Genomic DNA, 16122 nt, shown 5'->3' with positions numbered 1-16122 from the left:
GTTCGACTGTGAAGTGGCTGAGGAAAGGAACGAAACAGAAGCGGCGGTTAACACATTATTAGGAGAAATGAAGGATACAGAAAAAGGCAGAGTTGGACCAGAGGAAGGAGACGGAAATTGTTTGACTATTGGAGAAAATGTAGACATATCAATGCGTTTAAATTATAGGACAGGGGAGTTTCTGCCGATACTTGACTCAGACGATTTGGAAAAAGAGTTAAACACAGGGACTTACGTTAAATCAAAGGATAGTATAGGTGATGGGATTAGGGGAGACGTTTTGGGGAGCACTGAAAATGAATCAAGCATTAAAGAGGATAAACAGGACAAAGGTGTTAGTGCTAGGGGAAGTATACGGGGGATAAAAGTAGGGCATGGAAGCCCGGAAAACGAAGACTCTTTTTCAACAAGTAGTTCTTCATCAGGGTCATCATCTGTAAGTGAAGTAAACGATTCACCATCAACATTGGGAAGCAGGGCAGCAAAACTTTTGTTGACTGGCGTGATGCCTCTTTGTCCCCCTGGTAGAAGGATTTGGTCGAGAGAAATTGAGATAGACGTTGGCGATGTACAGATGAAGTGGCCACCCAGGAATTGGCGGGAGTTGACACCAGAAAACCGGCTCTTTGCGATGGAACAGATGGCGTTATTTCTGGAAAGGAAAAATAATGTGGAATTCCCAGTCATATCTAAAAAATTACTATGTGACAAGTATGCCTTCTTAATGCTTGACGGCCAGGATAAGCCATTGGCAAGTACTAGTGAATGTGAAAAGATTCCAGATAAAATTCGGCAATATAATCTTTCATATCTAAAGGGAATTATCAAAGGTGAGATCCCAGACTCACAACAAGCCTGGGCTATAGTAAAATCCTTGGAAAAAGCCGAGCGTTGGACCGAGACGGATGATATAATCAAAGTACTGGAGGAAGGGGGCGTGAAAGTGAAACTTTAAAAATACTGTTGGTTGTTAAATTTGATAAAATAATGATGTTGTTTCAGAATGGCTGGGGAGTAAATAACTAATTTAAATTTGTTTATTAAGTGTTGTTCTTATGACATTACATGAGACATTTGCATGAATTTGATTCTGCTCAAATGTATTTATTGTTGTTAAATATACTGTATTATTCATATGTAAATTGTTGCTTTCACATGTTTAGATGGTTCAAACCGTGTACAATTGTTTGTTTCTTATTTCTTAAGTTATTTCTAAGGTTCTTAAGATTGTAATCCAGGAGGATTACTTTAACTAAGGTGGGGAGAGTGTAATATGAATACCCCCCCCCCTTTTGTTTACAGTTATAGAACTCTTTCTTACACATGTAACACATCATTATAAATTACAAATGCTTTAAACACTTAAAACCATAACATTGATAAGTTTTACTGGGTATGTGATACTCAGGGTATGCAGAGAAAGCTGCTTTTAAAACACCGGCAAAATTTGACAGATCGTGAAAACTAATGACATTTCGTATTATCATATTTATAATTAACGGATATGATGCAATAAATGCATGTATACAAACTATACATTTCAGTGACAATATACCTTTTACAAATAGTTGATGACATGCATGGTGACTCTTTATTTCTATCAGGAAATGCAAACTGAATTTACTTTCATTTTGTGTCAATTGTGACGTCACAGTGCATGCTTGGTTTTGACTAAATTCTTAATCAATTCCGGAACAGAATGTTTGGGTTAAAAAGTACTAAATTAGGTAAATAATATTGGTTACTTAGACAACCAGATATGGGGATTTTATTGGAAATCGTCGTGGCCTGTTCGGATCTATTTCTTTTAGATGTAGGAGTCGAACGGCTAGCCATTGGTCGATATGGAGGGCTTTGGCGCCAAAATGGACGTTCCGCAATCTGAGTGGATGAGAGCGTTAGCTGTGCTTAGGTGCCCAATAATATACAAGTTCCTAACGCGGGGAATTTCAATATATTGCCGGTACGGTGTTATCCTTCAGCTTACTGGATTCGGTCACTGGAAAGATCATTTAAGTCTAATCATTTTACTTAGTTTCTTTTTACTTGGTTAAATAATAGGAATCCTCAGTTAAACATTATAGACATACGACAAGTTGATACTAGGCATCTACACTGAATACAACTTACAAGAGCTGAACTTTATTTCATCACCTAGATCTAGTAGATTCTATTTTCTGAATTGGAGTTCATGATGGAACGAATGTAACTAACTTTTACTAACATTTACTAACGTTTACTTTTACTAACAATAACTAACAGTCATCATTTTATAGATAATTTATTTATAGATTCAACTTCATCTTACTACACATCTTTAGATTACTTAATAAAATAAATCATTTTTGTTCTTTAAATTAGCTCTTTGTAGTTTATCTGAAATATTCTATCAAGGCACCCACAGGTCGGAGTTTTCCCCTCTAGGCTCGAACAACGGCTATCTTTCCTTCCCCCGGAAAACATCACAATATAGTAAAAACTTTAAAAAACTTCTTTTAAAAAAAACCCTAAGAGCTAGAGCTAAGATATTTAGCATGAAACATCTTCTTATGGGTGTCTACCATTTTTGTTCAAATAAGGGCCCTGGGATTAAAATTGGCCTGCCCTGGGGATAATTGATTTTCCTTATATGTATATAGTTAAAACTTAAAAAATCCCAAAGAGTTAGAGTTTAGATATTTAGCATGAATTATCTTCTAGTGAGTGTTAACCAAGTTTGTCCAAAGAAAAGCCCTTGGGACAAAATTGGCCCCACCCAGAAGGGGGGGGGGGTTCATTGTTTTTCTCTATATGTGTATAGTAAAAACTTTAAAAAATCTTCTTAGAACTAGAGCTTAGATATTTAACATGAAACATCTTCAAATAGGTGTCTACCAAGTTTGTTCATATAGAAGACCCTTGGTTAAAATTGGCCCCGCCCCAGGGGGCCTATATACAGGTGAGTGATTACAGGGCCATCATGGCCCTCTTGTCTTTATTTTGTACTTCTTCTTCTAAAAATCTTGAAGAGCTTAGATATTTAGCATGAAACATCTTCTAGTTATACAAATAAAAGCCCTGGGGTCAAAATTGGCCCAACCCCAGGGGGTCATTATTTTTTCTTATTTGTATAAAGTAAAAACAGAACAGAAATCTTCTTCTATTATAGTATAGAGGTTTAAGCTTAGATATTTGGTTTGAAACATTTTCAAATTATAGCCTTTGTCCATCCCAGGGGTCACTTAGTTTACATAAACTTATATAGGAAACTTTATTTGTAAAACTAAGATGTCCAGAGTTTAGATAATTTGTATGTAGTGTTGCTATGTGGATCCTCTACTTCAGTTATGTAATTGATAAACCTTGGATAAAAATGGCCCTGCCCTGGACAGACTTATTAAACATTTCTTCTATAAATTTACAAGTGCTTAAGCTTAGTTTTCATAACAACCAGTGACTTCATAGCAGCCATTGACTTTTCATAGCCTATGCATGTCTTCAAATTTCTTAAATTTAGTACTGACTTCATGTTTTCAAAGTATGTATTGTATTACAGTTGCTGGGAGGAGAGAAGTTACACATTTTATCACATCATGTTGTCATTGGTAACCAAGTAATATTGAGAGGCACAGGCAAAACCCTCATCAGGACATTTTTTGATTCCCTTACAGTAAGAAATTACTCTTTGCACTGTCAATGCTAGTAAATTGTTGTTTGTTAAACAATTTTCATTTATATGTATCAGGTTTTTTTTTTAGCTCACCTTGCACATAGTGCAGGTGAGCTATTATGATGGCTCATCATTTGCGTCCGTCATCCACATTTATTCAAACGACATCTTCTATGATACCACAAGCCAATGTTAATGAAACTTGGCAGGGATACTCTTTGTATGAAGCTCTATCAAGATTGTTCAAAGAATTCCATTCCATGCAAAACTTTGGTTGTTATGGCAACTAAAAGAAAACAAAAAAATTCTTATACTTCAAAATGGAAAGGGCTAGAGCTTAGATTTTTTCACAAGGCATTGGCTTGTTTGTATTATTTAACTATTTGCTCTTTGTACAATTTTATTTTTTTGCTCCCCCTCCCTCCTGATCAATAACTAAAGAATGCTTATGCCTAGGAACTGCAAACTTGGTTTGGGTATTGTTCATGACCAGAAGATGACCCCTTTTGATTGTTTAGTCAAGGGGTCTAAGGTCAAGGTCGCATTGACATTGAAGGTAAAAACGGTTTCCAATCAATATCTTGACAACCCATGGGCTGTTGGCCCTCAAACTTTGTAGGTGTATTGGTATTGGCAAGTAGATGACCCCTATTGATTTTGGGGTCAAAGGTCAAGTTCATATTGTAGGTAAAACAATTTGTGATCAATTACTTGACAACCCATGGGCTTTAGGCTGTCAACTGCATAGGTGCATTGGTCTTGACCAGGGGGGTCAAAGGTTAAGGTCACATTGACCTTGTATGTCAAAAAAGTTTCCTATCAATAACTAGACAACCCATGATTCCTGCGACCGTCAGACTTCACAAATGTGTTTCTTTTAATGGATTTTTAGGGTCAAGGAGTCAGAGGTCAAGATCACGTTGACCTTATTGGTAAAAACTTTTTCAAATTAATATCTCAACAAGTCATTGGCCCTTTCCCTTCAAACTTCACAGGTACATTAGTCTTTGCCAGTAGATAACCCCTATTGCTTTAAGGGTCAAAGGTCAAAGTCACATTGACCTTGTATGTATTTCTGACAAATAACTCAACAACTCACGTTGCCTTGGTTCAATGGTTGATATTTTTTATTGAACTAAAAATGCAAGGTGTTATGTAATATAACAAATTAGCTGTCGTTAAGGAGGCCTACATGATTCATTAAATTTATGCATATATTGTATCATAGTGTGGGGACCTTTTTGTTGAAAATCTGTCAGAGTTAAATCATATACATATACATGCACAGTGCATTAACTGGAGTGCAGGTATTAGTTACCAGCACTCCAGAGCATACCCATTGATTGGCTCATTTTTTTGTGTGGGGTTTACTTTACATTTAACAAAAAATCAAAACAATCAAATTTAGTACCAAAATTAATGAAATGTTTGCTCAACAGTAATAGTAAGGGGATGAATTACTCTAGATTCGAACTACATGTAGTTTGGGTAAGAATATATCATAGTTGCGCTTTTGCTGTTTTTCTTGAGAAACTGTAAGATGTCAATCAGAAAGTGTGTATTCAACAAAAATGGCTGATAATATGGGGTTGAAGAAAATTTACTTTATCATTGGTTTTAAATGATATAATTATGTGCAACAAATTATGCTTAAACTAAAGTACTTGAATTTTAGCATTGGATGTCTGTACAAACCCTGTGTTAACGTCTGTACAAACCCTGTGTTAACGTCTGTACAGACCCTGTGTTAACCATAATATTGGATGTCTGTACAAACCCTGTGTTAACCATAATATTGGATGTCTGTACAAACCCTGTGTTAACCATAATATTGGATGTCTGTACAAACCCTGTGTTAACCATAATATTGGATGTCTGTACAAACCCTGTGTTAACCATAATATTGGATGTCTGTACAAACCCTGTGTTAACCATAATATTGGATGTCTGTACAAACCCTGTGTTAACCATAATATTGGATGTCTGTACAAACCCTGTGTTAACCATAATATTGGATGTCTGTACAAACCCTGTGTTAACCATAATATTGGATGTCTGTACAAACCCTGTGTTAACCATAATATTGGATGTCTGTACAAACCCTGTGTTAACCATAATATTGGATGTCTGTACAAACCCTGTGTTAACCATAATATTGGATGTCTGTACAAACCCTGTGTTAACCATAATATTGGATGTCTGTACAAACCCTGTGTTAACCATAATATTGGATGTCTGTACGAACCCTGTGTTAACCATAATATCTCAAACAATTCAATGCCAGTAAGGGTGTTACCTAAGTTTAAAGAGTATTGAATTACAAGAAATGGAAATTTATAATCATAAAATGGTGTATAACTGAAGAAAATAAATGAATCAAGATTGTGTTTAATTTTTCTTTCTTTCAGTGTTTACTACCAAAAGGTTGTTACTGTGTTAAGCCACACAGTGATGTATATGTTGAGTCTTACCTTTGTAACTTTCTTGGTTTGAATCCAGCTGTATCCATACCAGCACATGTGAGTAAGAACGAGCCATTTCTATTGGTGGATATATATGAACCAGATAACAGACAATCTTCTGATGAGAAATCTCTAGAGAATTACAGATTTAAGTTTAGCAGTGAGGTGAATCTAGGTAGAGGTGAGCTAAACAGTTTATTCTTAAATCATGATATGTTTACAGTAGAGAATTTTGTAACCATTTTTCAATTTATTCACAGAAAATTGTAAGGTTTTGTAAAAGAATTCATGAGATTTAAAATATAGTGAAAACCCTCAGTTAAGGCAATCCACCAGACTGCTCTAAAGTGGTCTTAATTGCTGGATGGTCTGATTTATGAGTTTTAAGCTTGATTCAGCCGTTTATATTCTTATGCAAGGGAAATAAAATCCCTTCCGTATTAGTGGCAAATGGATAGGGTGACATAAATTAAATAGTCGTTGCCTTGTTGTTATAATCAAGAAATGTGTGGCCTTTTTATGCTAGTGCAGCATCTGCAGATTGACCTGCCCAAGGGAGTCATTCATTTTCCTTATGTGTAATGTATATAACAAATAAAAAAAACTTCTTCTGTTACACTATAGAGGCTTTAGCTTAGATATTTGGTATGAATTTGATATCTGGTGGACCTCTCTCTACAAAAATTGTTCATATTATAGCCCTTGGGTCAATATTTGCCCCGCCATGGGGAAACATAGATTTTCCTTAAATGTATATAGTAATAATTTTAAAAAAAGTCTTCTCTAAAACTACAATAGCTAAAGCTTACTTTTTTACATGAAACATCTAGTAGACCTCTACTGAGTTTGTTCAAATTATAGCCCTTGAATTAAAATTGGCCCCACCCCAGGGAAATGTAAATTTTCCTTATATGAAGTAAATACTTAAAAAATCTTCTTGAAAACTGCTCAGGCTATATCTTATGATATTTAACATGAAACATAGTGTGGTGAACCTAAACAAAAAATATTCAAATTATGGCAACCATAGACTTCCATAGAAATTATTGACTTTCCATAGCAACCAGTGACTTTCCATAGCAACCATTGACATCCCACAGCTATGTAATGCTGTAAATACCAAATTTTTTGTCAAGTAATTTTATTTTGAATCAGTTATTATACTATGGCCTTTGAATCTGAACATTAGACTCATCTGCACATTGTCTTTCATTTGAAATGTTGGAGTATGACCTTAAACCCCAAATTCACTTGATACCTAGATAGATATCTACTTCTGTTCTTACTGTTTAGTGTTGTACAAGGAGAAGGATGAAAATTAAACCTCAAAATAAATATTGTGCCTGAATTTAGTGGTTATATTAGTAGATAAGCAGAATGGTCTTAAAAGCAGATCAAACAACCATTGAAATAAAGAACAAATACTTTCTTGTCCTTTGATGTACAGCTATGAAATTTGGAACATTTGCACAGTTTCAGATGTAAAATTGATCATTGAACATTATTGTAATAATTCATACTTGGGGCAAAACAACAAGTTTGACTATTATTGAAATTTAAAAAAAGGAAAACAATTTTTTTTAATTTTCTTTTTAAAGATTTGCTACAACCTTTTATTTGTTTACATTTAGAAAAAGTAACAAAAAAGTCAAACGTTGCCCCCACCCGGAAGTGGCTCTTGTTTTAATTGGCTGTTTAATTTTGTTTTGAGACAAAACTTTTTAACTACCTTATTAACATTATGGACACATTCCTGCTTACTGTATTACTACATTTATCACCACTGGTATTCAAAATTGTTGAGTGTTGCATAAATGGGTATTTTTACCATCTTCATATACAAATTGATAGGGATGTAAATCTGATTACTTCTTTAGGCAGCTGTGATAAGTCCACTGTTGAATTTGTAAAAAAATAGAAAATTTGAAAACCCAAAAGTAAAAAATGGCAAAAAATGAAAAAAATTTAGATTGAATAAATTCATGCACAGTTGAGTGATTAATGTATGCTACTTTAACTTTACACCCCTACCTACCCGCACCATAGCTCTTAACTTTGTTATAATTTTTATTTCAGCTCCCTGCATTCTAAGTAAGATGGAGTATGCTATCAGAAATGAGGACTTATGTATGGATGCAGCAGATCTTTGTCTGGTCTGTTTAAAAGAAGAATGGATGAAGTGAGTCATTTCTATATATTAATGTAGTTTATAATCTTTCCTTAATGATGCTTTTTTTTACAAAACTGCCTAAAAAGGGATAACTGATTTTTGAAGAAAAAAGCTAGAGGTATTGTCATGACCCACTTCTTGCTATGAGCATTAACATTTACATGTCAACCTTTTTGATAAAGTTTTTACTTATGCCATAAACTTATGGTCATTAATTATGTCTCCAAAACATTTTGGGAGACATATTGTTTTTGCCTTCGCCCTCTGTTTGGTTGTCTGTCTTCCTGCATTAAGCTTGTCCTGCCTTCACAGGTCAAACAACTGGTGGGATTTCAACCAAACTTTACAGGGGTGATCCGTACCATCCCTAGTTATGCATGTCACCGGCATGTTCTGCTTCGTTGCACAAAATGGCCACCAGAGCTAAAAATAGAAAAAACTTATCCAGCCTTCACAGGTCAAACAACTAGTGGGATTTCCACCAAACTTTACAGGAGTGATCAGTACCATCCCTAGTTGTGCATATCGCCGGCACATTTAGCTTTGCTAAACAAAATGGCCGCCAGAGCTAGAAATAGAAAAATTTTCTCCGGTTTTCACAGGTCAAACTGCTTGTGGGATTTCAACTAAACTTTACAGGAGTGATCAGTACCATCCCTAGTTGTGCACATCACTGGCACATTTCACTTTGCTGCACAAAATGGCCGCCAGAGCTAAAAATAGAAAAATCTTGCAGGGTTCACACTGGTTCAGAATGCAGCTTTTTTTTGTGAGAAACTTACTAAAAAATGTCATCATCACCAATGTAATACAAATTTTTTGTCGTAATAGTAAAGATTTTTAAACAAAACATAGCTTTTTTCACCTTTAAATAATAAAAAAATATCGGTGTCACGAAAATATGTGACAATTGAATTTGGAAATATTCACAATTTTGGTTGTTGTGCATTTAATTGTTTTGAAGTAAATACTTTTGAAATATTTTATCATTGTTTTCCACTGACGATTTAGTCAAGCAGCTTAAAACAAAATAATATCAAAATTTACATTAACGGCTATGAACAGCAAATTTTGGATTGGTTAATATACAGTTTATCAATTTGAAGACAATGTCTGTGGCTAATTGGTGGATATTTGATGTCTATTATAATGTTGGACAATATCTATAAAGAACTTATACAAATTTACAGCTGGCATGTATAACAACTCGGGCAATAGTAACCATCGGATGACTGATTAAAAGTTGACACTCGATTAAATCCACCCCGCTGGTGTTAATTAGGTTTACTGCATTCTTTATTGATTTTTACACCTTATATAAACACTGTTGGAAGTAAAAAATAATCGCCAGTTTTTGTAGCCAAAATGCAATAATAATCGCCAATAATATAAAATTATCGCAAATGGCGACCATGGCGACCGACAGCGTGAGCCCTGATCTTGTCCAGCTTTCGCAGGTCAAACTTTTTTTGGAATATCAACCAAACTTTACAGGAGTGATCAGTACCATCCTTAGTTGTGCATATCGCCGGCATATTCTGCTTCGCTGCAGAAAATGGTCACCAGAGCTTAAAATATAAAAATTTTCTCCAGCTTTCACAGGTCAAACTACTGGTGGGATTTCAACTAAACTTTACAGGACTGGAGTGATCAGTAACCTCCCAAATTGTGCACATCACTGTTTTGCTTCGCTGCATGAAATGGCCACAAGAGCTAAAAATAGAAAAATCTTGTCTAGCTTTCACAGGTCAAACTACTGGTGGGATTTCAACCAAACTTTACAGGAGTGATAAGTACCATCCCTAGTTGTGCATATCACGGCACGTTCCGCTCTGCTGCACAAAATGGCCGCCGGAGATAAAAATTGAAAAAACTTGTCTAGCCTTCACAGGTCAAACTATTGGTAGGATTTCAATAATACCTCACAAGAGGGATCATTACCATCCCTAATTGTGCATATTGCCGGCATGTTCTGCATTGCTGCACAAAATCACTGTCAGAGCTATAAATAGAAAATCCTGTCCGGCTATAATAATAATAATAATAATAATAATAACTTTATTTACCGAAGGTAACACATTAAGACATATACAGATTGCAACATCTTATTTACAATGCGGCCTTCTAAAATAAAAAAAAAAAAAATAAAATTAAAAAATAAATAAAAATAAAAACACACACACAAAAGAACACATATCAATCAAAGAAAATATAACATGTAAATGAAATGATTAAATGGTTATCACAATTTTAACATATATAAACACATATACTGAACATTCATACAATTCATTTTATTTATCATTAAACATAATACTTTCATCAGTGCATCATTTTAACCAGCAATTTAAAAAGTAAAATTAACTTACAAAATTAACACAGTCAAAAAACTTGAAACTAAGACAGACACCCATTACAGGTTAAACTGCTGGCAGGATTTCCACCAAAATTCACTGGAGTGACCATACATAGTTTTGGGAGACATATGTTTTTGCAAATGAAGCCCATCTAGTTCAATACTTATAAAGGCATAATATTGAAACATCATATGTGAATGCACTTTGATGAGTTCTGTGACACAAATATTATGGTCAAAAGGTCAAGGTCACAGTGACCTGTAAAAGGTTAAACATGTTCTTGTTATACTACAATGCCAAGAGCTTAGATATTTGACCTTCAGCATTGCTTGGTGGACATTTACAAAACTGATGTTAACACTGTCCCTTGTGTCAATATTGGCTTTGCCCCAAGGATCCCTTAGTTAATATAGACTTGTATAGGAATACACATTTAAATTTGATTAATGAACCTATCTAAAAGTTTCATAAATTATGATGCTGGGGTGAAATTTGGTCCCACCTTGGGGATCTTTTTGTTAAGTAGACTTATATAATATACATTTCTTCAGCCCAAAGTTTAGATTTTTGGCATGTAGCATCCTACAAAAGTGATATCATTTATGGCCCTAAGGTCAAAATTGGCCCTGCCCTTGGGTCACATGCCTCATGTAGACTAATAAATAAGAAAACAAATCTAATCTTTTTGATAAAAACTTTTAAGTACACAATGCTTATATATTTAGCATGTACCATTGCCTAGTAGATTCCTACAAAATTTCTATGAATTATGCACTAATGGTAAAAAAATGCATCAACTCTCAGGGTCATTTAGTATTTTATAAGGATATTTAAGATTAAACTTTTTTGCTGAAGTTTCCTAACTCAAACAAATTTTTCATTTGGGAATATATTACCCTGCCTTAGTGGTGCTCTAGTTACCAACATATGATGCCTTATCACAAGGTCAGATAATCCAAAAATTATATTTTGAAAAGTTATGGCCTTTTTTAGCTCACCAGAACGGAAGGTCCAGGGTGAGTTATTAATAGTATCAAAAGGAGATGCTCCAGCATCCGGCGTCATACACCAACATTCATCATCTTCTCTGAACTGCTGGGCAAATTACTTCAAATTTGGACTGTAGCATCCTTGTGACAATCACACGTTAAATTTCAATTGGCATCTTTTAGGCATCAACAGAGCTAAAAATAAAAAAACCTTAAAACATTTTTTTTTTACTAAACTAATTTATGGATGATCACAAAACTTTGTCTGTAACATTCTTAGATGGTCTGTTATCTTGAAAGGAATTTTTATTGACGACATCTTGCATGATTTTAAATTTTAGTTTTGGAAAGGTGATTGTAGTTAGGTATTTACTGGTCAAATATTTTGCTTGAAAGTAGTTATATTTTTTATGTACATTGTATATTTTTCTATAATAGTTTCTTCTTTCTTTTTTCCTTCAGCAAAGTAAAGGTACTGTTCAAATTTACGAAAGCTGGTGGCAGCCGTAGTGAAGAAGACACAAAAAATCTGCTGAAAATTGTTGGTGCTACTGATGATGATAAAAAGTTGCTTAGTTATTGGATGAGGGGTCTAAGTGATCAATACAAGAAACACATCCTGTCTGCATCTAAGCAGCATATTTGATTAGCTATTGTTTAAGTACTGGATCAGAATGTCAAATAACAAGTTAAAAAAGTTTTCTCGTATTAGTGTAATGTGTGACATACAAGAAACAATTCTCAGAATCCTACACTATATGATTGGTTTATGGCAGCCAAAGATTTTGTATGGTTGTCAACAATGATTGTTTATGTTAGTAAACTATCTGAATGAGGAACTTAATCAAAGACATTTAATTATGAATTGTTTCTTAGGTATAGGATGGAGAGTTCAATAATACAAGAATTATACCTTAAATGTGTCTCAAAACCATATCATTGTCTGTTATATTTTGCCATCCTACATAATTAACGTGATGAGCTGTCAGTTAGGAAAGAGGTTTGCATACATCAGCCTTGTGTGATACTGTTAATATCTTTTGCAGAGTTAAGCATGATAAGAGGTTGCAAACTTTAAGTGTTCTCATAAGTCAGACACATTAGTACATATAAATGTGATAAAATGTTGCTCTTACAAAATGAGAGATATTTTTATATAAAGTGCAATATGATATAATTAAAATATTTAGAGAAAATCTGTTTTGTTTTTTATTATTATGACTCTGTGTGATCATTGATGGATGGATTTAAATATTATTATGCATAAATGTGTTGGACATAATTATGACATGTCATGAGCAAGAATTGGGTCCCTACCCACTTGTAGATATAAATTTCTATAAATCTACACTGATGTTCGTGTCTAGTCAAAAATTCTGTTATTCCTGGATAGATTTGAAAAATATTATGCCTTAATGTGTGGCATGTGCATGAATCTGGTCCCTACCTCAAAGGTCAAGGTCACACTTGTATTCCAATGTCATGATATGATTTTTTTTCATAAGAGTCCAGTCAACATTTCTGTCATTCCTGGATGGATTTTAAAATGATTTGCATACTGGTAAATGTTTAAGACATGATGTGTACTGCATAGGGTCAGGTCTCCAGTTCAATGTCAAGGTCACCTTTGTATGTCAAATGTGATGTTTGGGACTAGATTGTGTACTTTTGTGCATAGCTTCATTCTTGGACATGATAATTCTTTGGACAAGGTTTTAAAGTAGATTAAATTGATTGTGACCTTTACTAATCAGTGACCTTGACCTTGAAAGTCAAATTATTGTAATTTCAGGGTTTTTCGGTTTTTTTTGCTATAATTACCTTTATCATTAACTAAATATTGTTTTCATAGGGAAAAAAAGTGATGTCACTTGGTAATGGACACCATATATTTTGCTCCAAAGAAAAATAGAGATATCGTACAAATATGATTGAAGTAAATGGATTTTCAAGAGTGGCGCAAAGATCAGATTGACTTCGGGCTGTGTTGATTTATTGGAGATTTTACGTTACCAAATGTATTTACATTTTCATACATAATACCAATGATAATGTTTGATGCTTATTTAATTGGTATGGGTGCAGAAGGTGCGAGATCTTGATTCTATGAGTTATTTCTAACACAGTATAACAATATCTAGTCAATTGGTCAAAGCTCTATGGAACTGACTTTGCGTGACTGATATTTGCATTTGAAAAAGTGTATGTCAGTCCTGTGATCAGCAGAACATTTCAATGAAAAGGGGGGTAATACTCTTTGGAGTCATTTTGGTAAAAAATGTGGTTGGCTACCCCTTCTTCTTAATGGCTATGTTTATTTATGATACATGTACGTTAATCATGGCCATGCATGGGGGTTTAAAAGTATAGTGTGATAGGCTACCCAAGCTACTCAATCCTGTCCACTCAGAAAAAAAATGTTACAAGATCATTTTTATGTGTAAGGCATTTTTTTTCTGATAGAAAAATTACCTCTTTAGCATGAAAACACAATTTAAGGTAAGATTAGGGACCATTTCTCATAATATATGTCTATGGAATAATCAGTACATTAGTCTGACCTTTACTGCGCTCTATAGTGATTATCATGGAAAGTATATTTTACTGTACACAAGATGGCAGCCTCCATAATAAGGACAATGTTTTTAAGATGTCAAGCTGCAGTAAGATCAAATGCTTTAACCTTACAGACAGTCCGAAAATTGGAAACATCTTTAGTTTGTAGAAGTTTCACATGCCAATCAGTTTTGTGGAATGACAAATGCGTGGAAGCTCCTGAATTAAAGAAACTTGTTGACAATTTGACATACAAATTTTCTGAAGCACGAGAATTGTTAACTGATGCGGTAAGATTCCAGTAAACTCATATAGAGTTGCATAGTTACTCCAAGATTCGATTGACGCGTTTTAGCAAACCTAGGCTAGAGTTGAGCTTTTCTGATAGCACTGTGCACAGTTATTTGGCGCGTTGATTGGTCACTACTGCAAAACCACAGACGTTCGGCATGTTTGCCATGCCAATAATGGTCAAATTATCATAAAATTATCACCCCTTGATCATCAAGAACAAAATAACTATACAGCATCTGTTTGCTTTATAAATTATATACAAGTTTACTCACCGTAGTGTATTTCCAAGACCCGGTCAACATGCTCTTGCAGTTTTTAAAAATAAGACATAAACATAGCATATCTCTTTCAGCAACCGTTAAATATTGAGCCATCTTTCCTCATTTACGATAAGTTAATTATCAAACAACTACCTTAAAATTCCCAGGTCAACATATTTTGTGCCAACGAAATTTCCAAAATCATCATGAGTAAACATACATTAGCTGCTTGAGCATAAATGTGTTGACCTTTAAACTATGACCTTAACTGTCAAGGTCAGATGATTGAATTTTGCAATATTTTCTTAACTTATTCATTGAGTTATGGAAATGATTCACACCTCGACAAAACAACAAATGTGTCTAGACAGACCAATTAAAATAAGAAAAAGGATAAACTGGATGTTTTACTCTTTAATTTTCTTTTTAAAGATTTATTTAAACCATTTATTTATTGCTTTTAGAAAATTGGTTGAAATTCAGTCATCTTAAGCGTTCATTTTGAAATGTTTACTAGATAAGGCAGAACTAAATAATTTCACGGATTTCCCTAAAAGTAATATTTTCAAGCTTTAAATGTAGAAACTCTGGTAACACCTCACCATGAATCACAATGTTGTTGTTTTAAAATCACATCATTCAGATTACCTCAAACTTTGACAGAATAGCATCAGCATATCAGACTGTGATGTGGCTTTGTTTGGCACTCTCCTCTGTCATGAATTTTTCTTGAATAGATACATGTAATAATTATGTATGTTAACATTTGGTTATTTGTTGGAAAATCAAAATGCGCTGCATACATGTTACTGTGGTTCTAGAATCACATTGCACTCTTGCAATTTTTAAGTAATATATTATTTTTCTGTTGTATTTTATTCTTTTAGTTAATTTGGATCATCCCTCGTATGTGACAAATAAGATTAAATCATTGCCTCTATATCAAATGCCAATTAATTCATATTTTTCATCTTTCAGAGAGAAAGTCAAGACACAGTATATTTTAGTGAAGATTTAGAAGATGCTCAAAAAGCTGTAGAAGAAACATTGACAGAATATAGACAATTGCTGGATAAACTCACAGATCAACAAAGACAGGAAATTATCTCTACTATTGGTTTAAGAATGGAAGAATTAAAGGCTCAACAAAGAGCAATTGAAGATCACCTAAAAGATCATCATTGATGAAAAAACTTTTTTTCTTTTTTTTTTAAGATTAAAATATTTATTACATGCAACTTTTTTGCTCATTTTATATATATAGATTTGTAGACAATATAGTGTTAAGTGGCTTGAAGTGGGAAGTGATTTGAACAGTTTCTGCACAATACAGAAGTGATGAACAGGGTGATTGTAAATGATCAACAGATTGTTTTGTGGTTGAA

General features: G+C 33.9%; 2 protein-coding genes across 2 annotated transcripts in view; both read left to right on the top strand.

Moving 5' to 3' along the window:
- The window catches only part of LOC132729679 (folliculin-like), a 29774-nt gene extending 16949 nt beyond the window's left edge, over positions 1 to 12825 (top strand). The window contains exons 6-9 of the mRNA XM_060715490.1: positions 3536 to 3649; positions 6058 to 6292; positions 8188 to 8290; positions 12090 to 12825. Of these exons, the coding sequence (XP_060571473.1) occupies positions 3536 to 3649; positions 6058 to 6292; positions 8188 to 8290; positions 12090 to 12273 (636 nt within the window). The 3' untranslated portion in view covers positions 12274 to 12825. The remainder of the gene's footprint in view (positions 1 to 3535; positions 3650 to 6057; positions 6293 to 8187; positions 8291 to 12089) is intronic.
- A 1394-nt stretch (positions 12826 to 14219) lies between these two features.
- On the top strand, positions 14220 to 15975 carry LOC132729669 (uncharacterized). Its single transcript, XM_060715478.1, has 2 exons — positions 14220 to 14473; positions 15716 to 15975. The coding sequence occupies exons 1-2, from the start codon at positions 14243 to 14245 to the stop codon at positions 15920 to 15922; spliced, it is 438 nt and encodes a 145-aa protein (XP_060571461.1). The 5' UTR covers positions 14220 to 14242; the 3' UTR covers positions 15923 to 15975.
- The last annotated feature ends 147 nt before the right edge of the window (positions 15976 to 16122 follow it).

Source organism: Ruditapes philippinarum, unplaced genomic scaffold (assembly GCF_026571515.1).
Source record: "Ruditapes philippinarum isolate M1 unplaced genomic scaffold, ASM2657151v2 ctg422_1_1_1_1, whole genome shotgun sequence".
NCBI lineage: Eukaryota > Metazoa > Mollusca > Bivalvia > Venerida > Veneridae > Ruditapes > Ruditapes philippinarum.
This window is presented reverse-complemented; position numbering and strand designations above follow the sequence as displayed.

Coding starts and splice junctions, on each gene's coding strand:
- LOC132729669 (XM_060715478.1), top strand. CDS start 14,243: ATGGCAGCCTCCATAATAAGGACAATGTTTTTAAGATGTCAAGCTGCA. Junction 14,474..15,715: donor GAGAATTGTTAACTGATGCG/GTAAGATTCCAG, acceptor TTCATCTTTCAG/AGAGAAAGTCAAGACACAGT.